This window comes from Talpa occidentalis, unplaced genomic scaffold (assembly GCF_014898055.3).
Source record: "Talpa occidentalis isolate TD23 unplaced genomic scaffold, MPIMG_talOcc4v2.1 talOcc4.6, whole genome shotgun sequence".
NCBI classification, from domain to species: domain Eukaryota; kingdom Metazoa; phylum Chordata; class Mammalia; order Eulipotyphla; family Talpidae; genus Talpa; species Talpa occidentalis.
Genome location: NW_023604972.1, coordinates 93,088,102 through 93,102,999, shown reverse-complemented (window position 1 = coordinate 93,102,999; position 14,898 = coordinate 93,088,102). Strand labels below are relative to the sequence as shown.

The 14,898-nt window shown below is 33.1% G+C and overlaps 1 protein-coding gene across 1 annotated transcript in view; it reads right to left on the bottom strand.

The window, feature by feature from the left end:
• The window catches only part of SCAMP1 (secretory carrier membrane protein 1), a 103,791-nt gene that overhangs the window by 27,034 nt on the left and 61,859 nt on the right, over positions 1–14,898 (bottom strand). Inside the window, exons 5-6 of the mRNA XM_037530678.2 lie at positions 10,741–10,869; positions 6,200–6,359 (exon numbers count right to left, since the gene is read on the bottom strand). Coding sequence (XP_037386575.1) covers positions 6,200–6,359; positions 10,741–10,869 — 289 coding nt within the window. The remainder of the gene's footprint in view (positions 1–6,199; positions 6,360–10,740; positions 10,870–14,898) is intronic.

The window sequence follows — 14,898 nt, the reverse complement described above, 5'->3', positions numbered from 1 at the left end:
ACAAATGTTGGCGAGGTTGTGGAGAAAAAGGAACTCTTCTGCACTGTTGGTGGGAGTGCAAACTGGTCCAACCACTATGGAGAGCTGTGTGGAGATTTCTGGACCTACTAAACATAGAGCTTCCACAGGATCCAGCAATTCCACTCCTAGGTATTTACCCAAAGAACACAGAAACATCAATTCCAAAGAACACCTGCACCCCTATGTTTATAGCAGCACTATTTACAATAGCTAAGCTTTGGAAACAGCCCAAATGCCCCAAAATAGATGACTGGATCAAGAAGATGTGGTACATATATACCATGGAATATTACTCAGCATTCAAAAAAGATAAACACATGCAATTTGCAGCAACATGGATGGCGCTGGAAGGGATCATGCTTAGTGAAATAAGCCAAAAAGAAAAAGAAAAATACCGGAAGGTCTCACTCATAGCAGGAATCTAGAATACTTAAATAAGGGACCAGGAAAATGAATAACTAGAAGAAAGTGAAAATCAAAATCAACAAAAACTATGAACCAGAGACACTTTTTTGGGGGTGGGGGGGGCGGGGAGGGGAGGGATTGGGTCAGAATGGGGGGATTGCAATTGTATGGGGAATATAAAATTAAAATTTATTAATTAAAAAAAAAGAATTAGAACATAAAAAAGATAAAAAATACAGAAAATTCTTTCTTTGCATTATTTTTCCATGTGCAATAAATATTGAGTTTCTTGTTTGGTAACTGTTTCAAAAACTAAACTTAGAACTTGCTTTTATCTGGCTTATAGCTAATGGATAAATGAAATAATTTTTTAAAATTTATATTTATTGTCATAAATTGTATATATACATGCATACTGACAAATATGTACACTAACAAAATATAGTTACTTTAGCACAAATTACTGTTTTATATATATATTACTATACATATATATAAAGCAAATATATCTCACCTGCTCTGTTCTCACTCTATGTTAGACCATATATTGTATAAATGTTTCTTACATACCTACCTACTCATGCTATATTAGGCACAATGCCACTCAGTTTATTTGTTTCCTTTTAACATCAGCCATATGCAAAATAAACAGCTAATAGAACACACAGAGAATCTAGAACTGACTCATCAAAAGATATTTCTGTATTTACTGCAATTCTCAAATATTGGAACAGTGCTAGGGATTTTAAAACTCTGAAGCTGTTATCTCCTTCTGCATTCCCTTAAGAAGGGGATATTATCCGAAGAGGTGTGAATCTGTACCCTTAAAACATACATGGCACTGTATATCAATGGCACCTCAATAAAAAATAGTACAGTTTAAAAAATGAAAATAAATAAAAATATGTCCGGGGAGAGAAAAAAGAGGGGGATAGTAAATGGTACTTATCTTCTCAAAGTAGTATATTCCTATTTGGTATGATTTGTCATTTTTTTTTTTTTTAGGTCTGAGAACACTATTATCATTCATTTATAAGAAATATGTTGCGCTCAAAACAAAAGCATTAGTGGAAAGGAAAGAAAGATAGCACACACCACCTTCTTCAGAGCACAGGGTAAGAGCCATGGCAGCTGGGGAAAGGGCAAGAAAAAAACTCTAAAACTGGAGGAGGAACAGGAGTATGTCCTGGTTCAAATTATTACAGAAACTTGTGGGGAGGAGTGGCAGGGAAAGGCACAGACACAGCCTACCTAAGACTGAGGCTGAACCACAACAACAAAATATTCTCTCCACAACCAAAGCCCCACTAGGGATCAATTTTGTCTTCCTGAAACTGTTTCTCTTAGTCTTCTGACTTGTTCAAATCTGAACTGACAGAATACTGGGGTAACTACCTAACTTGTCATCTTGAGACCTCTCTTCAATATCATCTTGGGAATAAACTGGACTGTCCTCTCTGGTGTCAGAGCTCATGTTTTCTGGATCCCATGTTTTGGTCTTTCTTGTTTACTCTCATTTTGGCAGTGCATATTCTACTTTAGTACAGTCCTGAGAAATGATGCAAGAAAGGCATACTTTTTGAAATTATGCTGAAAAATATTAAAACACTAACTTGAAGAGTATATATACATTCCTATCTTCACTGCAGCACTCTTTACAATACACACACTGGAAACAACTAAATGCCCAATGACAGATAAGTGTATTAAGAAGATGTGATAGATATATGCATGGAATACTATTGATCTAGAAGATAAAATCTCACCATTTTCAAAAACAGACATTGTAAGAGGATTGTGCGAAGTGCAATAAGTCAGATTTCAGATTTTAACTCACTCTAAAAGTATTTTTTAATTCATTTAAAACATTGTATGATTTCACTCATTTGGGCAATATAAGGAAAACAAAACTCTAATACTCTAACAACAGAATGGTAGTTACCAGAGGAGGAAGGGGAAATGGGTGATTAGAAGGGACCACTGTCAGTGGTGGTGAATTGTAAATGAACATTTGGTATCAAGTATGGTGAGAAAATGCAATCTTGGAACCTACAGAGTTGTAAACTATCTCAATTAAGAAAAAAAGGCAAAGAAAGAAAAATGTATATAACTACGTTTTATATAATACATAAATGAAAATGAAAAATAGAGAAAAAATACATCTTGACTTTTCCAACAACCCAATATATCATTAACTAAACATAACTAGACAAAACCTATTTTAAAAATGAGATTATGGAACCATATTGTTTAAAAGTTCATTTTTATCTGGCAATACAAAGGATCAACAAACACCTTAGTATTATGTAAATTTACAATACCTCTATATAAACCATATATAGTTTTTTATGGTTTCCTCAGACTGGGGCACCAGCAGACAATGAATTAAAAGCAACCAAAAATAACATATAATATGTATCAACAAAAGTAAAACACACAGAAACAAAAAGGCAAAACATTAATTCTAGCTGCCATTTATTGACCAATCTAGCATACTGGCAGTATTGAATGAGTGATTAATTTAACCTTAAGGTACTTCATGCTTTAGAACTGCTTTGCAATACCTTCTTAAAGAATCAAGTGAATTCAATCATAAATGTCCAAATGAAATACTCAGATGACATTGGAAAATAAACTTCTAATAATTAAAAAATTATTCCTAAGAGTCCGCCTTTATCACATGTAATTATCAATATGATTTATTATGCAATTATTGAATATAATCACTTAAATGTAGATTAAAATTTCTCAACAAATTTTAAGGCTATTATAAAATATTTTAATTCAATCTAAAGGTACTTTATAATTCAGTTAAAACAATTATATTCTTCTCAAATTAGTTAATATTAGAAAATACATTCATCATATTAAGCAAATTACAACAAATTCTTGATGACAAGGTTAACTGTTAACATTTAAAAAGGAATTTGAGGTATTAAATTTACTTTTAGACTGAGTCAACAGGAGGGCACAAAAGGAAACAAACTATATATGTACCCTTTTATTCTAGACAAATAGACTTCCTGATATGCCCTCTAGTTATTTTAAGCACTCCACCACAAAGTAACAGTCCAGAAACTTGGAATTACCACCCATCTAAAGAAGAAGAAAAAAATTCACTGAGCAATTTGAAAAAAAACCTGGTAACACTTAATGTCCCCTCCTAATTTATACGTTTGCAATGATTTGTTTATTCTAAAATAAACCCATGGCAAGTTTTTCTTACTGCTTACTCTTCACTTGTGGAGAAAATAAAATTCACAGCAGGTATTTAAATAACTTTATGGCTGAGGAGGCAAATATATCATTAGCCATAGAAGAAAAGGTGAAAATTTTTAAAAAGAACTTCAGTTTAACTCCAGGGTGTGAATAACAAAAACTAACTGCTTTCAATAAAAACTTCTTATAAAGAAATATGTGAATGTGGACTAGAAGGTCTGTTATCCATTTTCTACGAAATTACATAGTATGTTCAGAGGCTTGTGTTACACTTCTTAATCTTGAAACAGAACATGAAACACCGCATAGCCTGACTCCATTCTTACTTAAAGGCCATAATCTCCCTCAAAACTGATCCCAAGTATAGATCCCAAGCACTCATCTGAAGAAGTCTATTTAAAGCCATACATTTAATATAATCATGCCTAATATATCTAGTTTGAGGTTTTCATACTTTAAGGAAGATTTCTGCCATTGTTATATATTTAACAAACTTTACTAGATACTCAGAAAAGATTTAACAGACAGAAATACTTTGTAATCTGGAAGAAGGAAACGCCAGAGTAACACACTGAGAAGGTATATTAATGACTTGAAATACATTTTAAATCAACTTACCCTATAAAAAGTTATTTCTTAGTTCTACTCTGAACAGTGAAACCAAGATAATTAGCATTTTTTATATATACTATAAAAGAGCTAAGATGCAGCTAAGAACTTGGGCTAAAGATAAATAATGTCAGAAGTAAAACTGTTCCACAAAGCATTTTCATGTCAAGTGGCAAAGGAAATAAAAAGCACCAAGTGACCTCAAGTAATAAGTACCAGAAATCTGGCTTTTAGAAGTTTATTTTGGCTACATTAAACACAGAATGGTTAAAACTGAAATACCCTAGTCTCAGGTCACTTTTTTGGCATATAAATTTATTTTGTTCATGTCTCAAAATACATTAATTTCCTTTCACTCTGCCTTGTTCTCCCTCACCTGTCTCCTTTCTCCCTATCCTTTCCTTGTCTTTTGCACCAACTAAACAAATCCCGTCTTCTTACTCTGGGTTCCATGTGCACTTGAAATCATCCTGAGGTTTAGTGGCTGGTTAATTAGATAACTTTTAAAGTCAAGTCTCAAAGACATCCCCATTCTCACCCACCAACATCATTAGATAATGGCAATGTTACAGAAATAGGCTGAGGAGGCCAGATATCAAAAAAATAAAAACTGAAAAGCACTATGAGTTTAATTTAGACAACAAGGAAAGGATTAGCAGGAACTCTCTTCCTAGACCATGCAACAAGTCCTTTTTATTTCTTTCCAATCCACACGTACAGGGATCCCTCCCCATTTCCTGATAACCAACCTCCCATATTCCCATATATACAAAGCCCTTTCCCTCCCTTTCTTTTCATCTATATTCTTCCCGACAATTCATTGCTAACCAATTTATTTTCCAGTGAATGGCATATTTTCTCTCAAATTCCTTAATCTTCTCCCATTGTCTTGTATTTTTTTCCCATCTAGTTACGTATCTGGGTTTCTAATTCCATGATGTGTGTGTGATGGGGCAGGGGGTAGAGGAGGGATAATGCAAAGTCCAGTTAATCAAAGAAATTTTAAATTTAAATGGAGAAAATTAAACTGAATGTGACCCTCTAATTTCCTAATATATCATCTGCACAATACATTTTTAATTGCCTAATAATGCTGTCCCTCATTCGAGTAGATAATGTTCATTATTCATGAGTTTACTTAAATAAAAGTGATTTGATAAAATGATTAAATATATGGACTCATAGAGGACAATCATCTAAATTAGCATTTTCCAATGTTTATTTCTTAAAGAAATAGTTTAGCAAGGTGTTCCACCAAAAAAAAAAAAGATTCATGGCCACATCACAAAGCACATTAAGCTCGTAAAGAGTCTAAGAAATCCTGAAAAGAAACTTGCTTAACTCTTTTATATTATCCAGCTGTTCCCAACCTAAGCTAATGAACCCTTTTTCCATAACACCAATTAATATCCCATAGAACATATACTTAGTGGAAATGTTTAAACTACTGATTAAAATATACCATGCAAAGTACTATACTTTTATAGTCTAAGTAATTTTTAAAACCCAAAACTGATTTTACACAGAAAATAATTACCAAGTTTCTAGATAAAAGTAATTCACTTTAAATATCACATATTTACCTTACATACGTCCATTAAGAATTAGGCTGTAATCACCACTTATGATATTTTTTGAAAGGAGAAAGGAGAGTAAATTTTCCTTATAGTATAATAACGTGTGACATAATCTTTTACAAATATTAAGACATAGGACTTTTCCCATTTTTTCTTCATGTTCATGTTTTATCTTTTCTCAACTGTGAGAAAAGAATGGGGTTTTATGACTTACAAACCTAATGAATACAAAGGCATGTTACATATGGACTTTCTGAAGCTGTTAAAAACAGAAAAAAAATAATGAAAATTTGTCAGTTTTCTCTTAAGATATGAATTTGTTACTTCACAGGTTTTAAAGAGCGTATCTTAAAGTACACACATTTTACCTGAAAGCTCCGTAAAGTGGTCTGTACCAACAGACAAATGAACAAGGAGTAAAAAGCAAGAACCACAGGATACTCAATCCAAAATCAACCCCTCTTGTAGGATCAACACAAAACCAAGCCAAGCATCCGAAGATATTTAGAAACAGTGTTACAGCGTGGACTGTGGAATCAAAAAAAAAAAACAAAATAGAAAAACAAATGTTTACATTCAATTGGTGAGTTCATTCAACAAAAATTGTATATAGAAAAAATACTTCCTGAGAGCAAATGTATTGTATCCCATGTTTTCATTCAGTATGTTTCAAAAACAGTGCTGTTTATTACACATTTGATTTGAAAACAGTATATACACAGGGAAAGAATCTTATTACAGCATGCACTGTTGGGCAGAAATTTTTGACCCTCTCTCCTCATGGGCAATTAAACAGCTAAATCAGAGAAGTACTACCTTGAGGGTTTCCTCTGTGAGAAGGAAACATGTGATGTGTGCTTGATCCAAGATCCAAGAAGAAAAGTAGTGCCTGTCAGGAAAAGAACCAGGACTTGCGAGGAAAAAGATCCTACATTCAAAAATCTTATTTTTAAACTGTGGTTGCAAATACCTCCCAGAGTAGACTACACAGAGAAAACTAAATAAGTACCCTGTGCAATCTTATAAGCAGTAAAATTAGACTCATTGGACTAAGAATATTGATAAAATAACAATTTCCAGTGACTCTATATAATCAATCTATAAGGATTGTTAATTCATAGAATTCATCATTTTTATGTCTTGGGATAAAAGCTGTTGTTTTGGTAGAGGACTGAATTTATGTTAAAAAAAAAAAAAAAGTACATTATTGGAATTTCTGCCCTGGCAGATCTTTCTTTTGAGTTAATACAAACAGATCATGCATATTCTTCGTGTATGTTCATAAATGCTTTCTCTGACAGACTAAAACTTCTAACTACACTATGATCCTATAGAATTTAATTTATCTTTAACAGTAACTTTTTTAAAGGATTAAAAAAATCTGCAAACTGAATTTATTATAGGAACTAAATACTTGGAAAGTTAAAATAATGTTCAATGTAAAGTATCAATACAATAAAATATACAAACTTATGCTTGAATAACAAATGGAAAGCCTAGTATATATAAATTTTCAAAAAAACTTTAAAAACAAACTTTAGTCTCTAAATCATTAATCAAATAAAATTTTATGAAAGAAGATAAAAACACGCATTCTAGGTTGCCTATAAATTTGGTCTCATCTAATAACTAGACACCCAAATTCTAGAAGAAAGAGTTCAGAAGGAAAAGTGAAAACACCTTCATAGTGATGTAATACTTAAGTTAACCTACTTCTGTGTGCTTCAATTTTTCAGTTATAGAAATGCAGATCTTCCAGTTCTAAAATTTCATTGAATTCTATTACATGAGAGACTCTTACTATTTTATTCCAGTTAGTATTTCTGTCTTGAAAGCTTATCAATAAATTTATTCAAAGTCCTTTGCCTCAAAATAAGACATTCTGTAATGGGCTTAAAGAGAGAATTCAAAAAACTGAGTAAAAAATAATTTCTAGCATTAAATGACATTCAGGAGACTAAAATACCAGGGTGTTGGAAAAGCCATGTCACATTTTTGCTTGAAAAACAGAAAAAATACATCATGATTTTTGCAACAACCCAATAGCTGAATGCACTGAATGTTGAGAACATCCTAACTCAATTTTCAATCTTCAAAAAAATAACTTTTAAAGATTTATCTTCTAATCCACTTAAAGACAATATATGGGTATGTATATTTTAAAGTTCGCAAAAATTCTTCCAAATATAGGTAAAAATATCAATTTCATATAATCTATTAAAAACATTTTCTATGTTTTTATATTAACCAACAACTATGATCAAGTCATTTATTTGTACCCCAATGAGGAATAAACTGTCTAAGCCTACTTACAAAACAATCAGTCCACTTAAGAGATTATAAAACATATAGAAAGGCAAAGTAATGTGAAATGCATGATTGCATGATACTGAATTCAATCCCATTCCAATCCACATGGAGGATTCTAAGGGTAGGTAAGAACCCTCAAAAAAAAAAAAATTAGGCAATTATGTTTACATGATTTGCAAGTTGAATATAAAATTTCAATTTGCTTTATTAAAGCACTCAAATCTGGTATTAGTGGACCTAAATTTGCAACTATCACCATAATATTATTCTTAATAAGGTCTGCATTACATTTAAATGCCTAACATAAACAGCTTTATAACAGTTATTATCTTCCTGATGAAATAGTCTTTCAATAAAGTAAATTTTTATTTTCTCTTTCTCTTGTTTTTAAAATGCAAGAGTACACTCAAAGAGGTTGAAATTCATTTCACAGTGATATTTCTTACTGCTTCAGTTCGATTATAAAATAAATTGCTTCCATGAAGGTTCTTTTGAAGTCCTATCTTCATCATATTTGGTTTTAAGATGTAAATTGTGTTCCATTTTGGTACTTTCTAGGTTTTAAAACATGGAAATCTAGATTGTGGAGTCAAGCTATCAAACTCCAACCTCGCAGTGTAATCTTGGACAAGTTGCTGAAATTTTCTAAACTTTAGTTTCCCTATCTATAAAACTAGATAACATAGTGCACATACTTCACATTGTGGTTAGAATTTAAAAACAAAATGGTATATAAAAGTGATCAGCACTGCTCTTGGCACAAAGTAAATTCTCAATAAATGTTATCTCATAATTATTGTTAAATAGTGAAAGCATTCATTAGCTCCAAAATCTGAAACAGGTTGAAACTTCTTGAAAATAACTTATAAAAAACTCATATGAAATTTAGAGATTTTACTGAGCTGGTACTAAACCCTATTTTGTTCCAGGTAATGCTTCTTTAAATCAGCCCTTAACTGGAATCTTGAGCCCTCTTAGACTACAGTTAAAACAGAAATGCCAATTGAAGAGTGTTAGAAATAATACAGTTGGCTATCGTTTCTCTTAAGAGCTTCAAAAAGTTACATATAGCTCTCTAAGACAAAACAGATTTTGAAATAATCGAGATTGGTAAAGCAGTTAGCCAATAGGCAAAATGAATCATCTGCCCCATTCAATCTCTACTTACTATTCCTTACAAAATTCTCCTTTTTGCGGGGCAGGGGGAGAAGGTAGTGGTAATGGCAAATAATCTCTACTCTGTAGTTTCAAACATTCCCTTGCATGGGCTATTACAAGAAAAGTAAGAAGTTCTAAAATTTTTTCCAAACTCCATCTCAGTCATTAAAAATGTTTTTCACTAACACAAAGGACTTATACCTAATTTGCCAGGCTAATTTTTGCCTGTTAATCATAACAATCTAGAGAGATATAATTACATATCTAATTAATGTATTGATTAAATAATATGAACTGGTTAACATGTACCTATACGGATTCAAAAGCTTTACTATTAAAAATATATAGTACTATTGACACTAATATTTGAGCAAAAAATACTAGGTCAAAATCTAAAAAAAAACTAAAAGTAAAGAGTTAAAAATGTACTTTCCCTAAGGAATCACTTCTCATATATATGAAGCAACTTCATATATGTGAAGAATATTCATTAATATTAATTTTAATATTAATGTTAATTAATATTTAATGTTAATATTATTTATATATTTATAATATATTATATTTTAATATTAATATTTAATTTTAATATTAATTGTTAATTTTGAGAAAATCATCACATATATTTAGAGAGAGGAAAAAAAATTTCCCTAATTACACAGTAAAATCACATAAGGTTCCTCCATCAAGAATGTGTATTACAAATTATCTATAAATCAGCAAATTGGCAGGTGAGAAGTTGTGGCAGCTACCTTTCCTACTGCTATATTAATGAGGCTGAGACTACCATTTGAAATAAAAATGAAATAGATTAAGTAGAAATTCTGTGTACATGCAGCAAACTGTTAATAGCTTGACATTTTATTTTAGTATTTTGAGTTGTAATTATACTCAAAGCAATGTAAGCATCACAGCCTAAAATGTATATCATACTGTACTACTCAATAAAATATCCTATATTAATTATATATTTTTAAATAATATAAGTACTCATTATCACTTATAAATGAATGGTAAATTGTGCCCAAAGCTATAAGAGAATTAGTTTATAATATTAAATTATATGCCCATTTAAAAAAATAGTTATAATGCTTTAATAGAAATTTTTTATGGTCTTCATTTGCATAAAAATAGTAAGTATAATTTTTCAAAGCCAATATTGCCTACATAACATTTTTCAAGGAAAAAGGATTGTTGCAAAATTTTAATTCTGTGACAAAGTCCTTTCCTCAAAAGAATGCCAGTTTTCAATACAAAAGTTTTCCTCAGGTTATAATATATAGTGCTATTTTTAAGTACCTAAATATGTTTCACTCTGAAAATTAAAAAAAGCTATAGGAAATGACCAATTTACTATGCTATCCTTAATAAATGAGTTCAAAAAAGGACAAATTTTGACAACAAACTACAAAATTGAATATACAATTTTTTCTATACTCACACATCCATAAGTAGTACATAATTTTCACTGTCTTTTGGAATTCTACAGGAATGTCTACAGAAAAATCCTGATAGAAACAAGGTCCAACAGGAAAATTGTCAGGAAGAGGTGGCCAATTATTTTTTCTGCCTGCAAAAAAAAAAAGTTATTTATATTAGGGCAAATATGTGCTATTCATCTTTTTGGTTCCCTAAGAGACTGTATATTTTTAATGTTTTACAAATATAATATTATATTTCTTTCTATATTCCTACCTGAAAGTCAAGTTTCATTTTTAAAAAATTATCCCAGACTATCACTCTAGATGTTAGATGGTAAAATAATTTTCCAGTGTCATATATATGCATGTATATGTATGTATGTGTGTTAGTATGTTTAGGCAGGAACTGTTTATGTACAATAGAAAGGAAAAAAAATCCCAAGAAACAATATCCTATCCTGTGACTGTCCTGAAAACATACTGATTTCAAAGTCACAAGAATCTGTCTCTCATGTGAAGGTGATATAGTTTTTTTTTTTCCTTGGCCTTTTTTTTTTTTTTAATTTATTTATTCATTTATAGAAGCACTGGGTACAGTCAGAAGCGCAGGAGGGTGAGAGAATTCACCAGAGCCAGAGCGGGGAGCAGAACAGGAAGACTGACGAAATACACTGCTGAGGGGACCAGCGGGCGGCGGGAGAGGTCTGCGCACCATGTGGGACCCTTGCTGGTGGCCGGGGATTGAACGAGTGCTGCAGAGGCTGCAGGTAGCTTCGCAGCCCAGCGCTCAACTGCTGCGCCACCAGGGAAAGCCCAAAGATGATATAGTTTTTAAATCTGTACAATTTCCTCCTCAACATCTTAAATCTTTAAATTTAATCCCTATGGGTAGATCCCTAGTAGTGGAATTGCCAGATCATATGGTAGCTCCATTTTTAGTACACTGAGGAACCTCCAGACAGCTTTCCACAGTGGTTGGACCAGTTTGCATTCCCACCAGCAATGTAGGAGGATTCCTTTTTCACCACATCCTCGCCAACATTTGTTGTTGCATACACCTATGTTTATTGCAGCACTATTTACAATAGGTAAAACCTGGAAACAACCCAAATACCCAAAAATAGATGACTGGATCTAGAAGATGTGGTATATATACACAATGGAATATTATTCAGCAATCAAAAAAGATAAACTCATGCCATTCGCAGCAACATGGATGGAGCTAGAAGGAATTAGGCTCAGTAAAATAAGACAGAAGGAAAAAGAAAAATATCCGATGGTTTCACTTGTAACAGGAATATAGGGGAACCATATAAGACATCAGTGTAAAAAATACATAGTAACAGTACAAAACGCAACAAAGCAAAAACAGACAATTATAAACCAGAGACATACTACAGGGGAGGAGGAGGGAGTATGGTGAGAGGGAGGGAGGGAGGAGCACAGGGGACTGTAGTGATGGTGCATGGGTGCCTTGGGGAAGGAAATTCTATGAGGACTCAAGCTGAGGGGGTGGGGTGAAGCAAATATTGTCTAAAAAAATGTGAAAAATGATGTTAAGATAAAAAGTAATTTTAAAAAGTCAATAAAAAATTGAAAATAAAAAATAAATAAATTTAATCCCTAATCCTTATGGAACGGAAAGACCAACTTCTGAATCTTTTCAGTTTTCCACTGTTAACTCCATTAAGAAGCATGGACTTGACCAAAACCAAAAAATCAAATTTGGAAGTCCCTCAGGGTCTGGAAAAAATAATACCCAAAAGACACATATCTAAGAAAATCATAAAACTGTAAGAATCATGAGATTAAGAAGCTGAGAACCTATAATATCATCAAAGACCTAGTGGAGAACAAACCCAAACTATGAGGAGCAAAAATATGTCTATGAGAAGATATTACATTGAAAAAAGGATTTGGGAAATGGTGAGGGAAATAAAAAACTAAAATTAAAGTAGTCAAACATTAAAAATAAAAGGTAGGTGCCTCCCAGGTGGCACAGCAATTGAGCGCTGGGCTGCAAAGTTGCCCGTCAGCCTCTGCAGCATCAGTTCGATCCCCGGCTGTCGGCAAGGGTCCCACATGGCACGCAGACCTTTCCTGCTGTGCCTGCTGCTCCCCTCAGCAGTGTATTTCATCAGTCTGCCTGTTCTGCTCCCCGCTCTGGCTCTGGTGAATTCTCTCACCCTCCCGCACTTCTGATTGTACCCAGTGCTTGTATAAATAAATAAATCTTTAAAAAATAATAATAATAAAAGGTAAAATAGCATCAAAAAAAACCCATTTTCTCATTTTAGATAATGCATCACTCAACTTCTAAAAATTAGGTCTTACATACTTTTCATAGACCACAAAAATTTTCAGAGGAAAAAAAATGTAACTTATTTCTTATGCTCTTCAATGTGTCTCCACTGTTTATCAGTCTTTCCAAATTTCATATTCTTCATACATTTCTCATGCAAGTATCATACTATTTGAGAGGCAACAGAATAGAATAAAAAAATCTCTAGGGCCTCCCTGGTGGCGCAGTGGTTGAGCGCTGGGCTGCAAAGCTGCCCACAGCCTCTGCTGCACCGGTTCGATCCCCGGCTGCTCCCTGGCCACCAGAGGAGGGTCCCACATGGCGTGCAGAGCTCTCCTGCCGCCGGCTGCTCCCTTTAGCAGTGTGTTTCTCAGTCTGCCTGCTCTTCTCTCCCCTCTGGCTCTGGTGAATTCTCTCACCCTCCCGCGCTCTGTCTGTACCCAGTGCTTGAATAAATAAATAAATAAATAAATAAATAAATAAATAAATAAATAAATAAAATTAGAAAAAAAAATCTCTAAAACCACAAGTCCCTAATCCCTTACTGACTAAAAGGTGTGGACAACTGAACCTCCTCTGGTGAATTCTCTCACCCTCCCGCGCTCTGTCTGTACCCAGTGCTTGCATGCATGCATAAATAAATAAATAAATAAATAAATAAATAAAATTAGAAAAAAAAATCTCTAAAACCACAAGTCCCTAATCCCTTACTGACTAAAAGGTGTGGACAACTGAACCTCCTTAAGACTTTCTACATAAATTGAGAACAACTATTCTACCCTTCACAGACTTGTAGTAAGAATTAAATGAGTTTACAAAAAGTACTTAATTGTGTAAGATACTACAAGTCTAACTCTTAAATTTCACACTCTACATTATTATTTTACAAAAACATCTCTCATGGAAATATATTAGTCAATGCTAAAGAAATAGTTACAGGTATTTCAGAAACATTAATTTCAATTAAACCATTAGTTTCTTCTTTGATTGATGCTGCAAGCAAGAAAATAGGCCACGATAAACATGTTCCCACAAGGTCTTAGACTCATCCATTTTGTGAGAAGAAAAAGTCTGGTAATATTGTCCTTTCCTTGTCATTCCACAGTTACCCCAGACTTAACAACGAATTGTCTAGCTCTTTTATCTGAACTCACCCAGAGACTAATAGCTTTCTCTAAGATACTTCCTTCAAATATCAAACTGCCAAAGGATGACAAAGCCATACTTTTGGTAGTCAAAGTCTAAATAGACTTCAGAGCAAATAATAAATTCAGTACTTATTTCTTTGGCAACGTCAAAATACCCCTAGTTTCCTAGAGTCACCACAGACATATTTTTGTAACATGATTTGACAGATATGTTTTTATGAGGACAAAGGCAGGTAATTTGAAACTGGTCTGAATAAACCAGAAGTTAAGAGTTAAATGCAGTTGGAGAAGTTAAAGGGACAGATAAAACAAAACCAACAGTAAACCCTAGAACTATGATTGTAGAATTAAGCAGGAAGGGAGTTGGGGGGAGGGGGAGCAAAATGGAGAAGGGCACACTGGACTATGGTGGAGAACATTCAGTGCCTTGGTGGTGAGTGTGGTGTGCTGTGGTGACATATACCTGAAGAGTGTGATCCACTCCCTCTAAATCATACACAATGTTGTAAACCAATGTCCCCTTAGTTTAAAAAAAAAAGTCAAATATAAGGAATTCATAAAGCTTCAATAAACCTAAAGAGGGCCCAAATAAGAACCAAAGGCTTCTGGCCTTAGCATAAACCAAAATTATCATATTCACAATTCACTTTCTTTGTGATGAGCTAACACTCCCTAATATAGCATAAGACCATACTGTAAATCAGTCAAGATCAGAGATCTACAGAGTA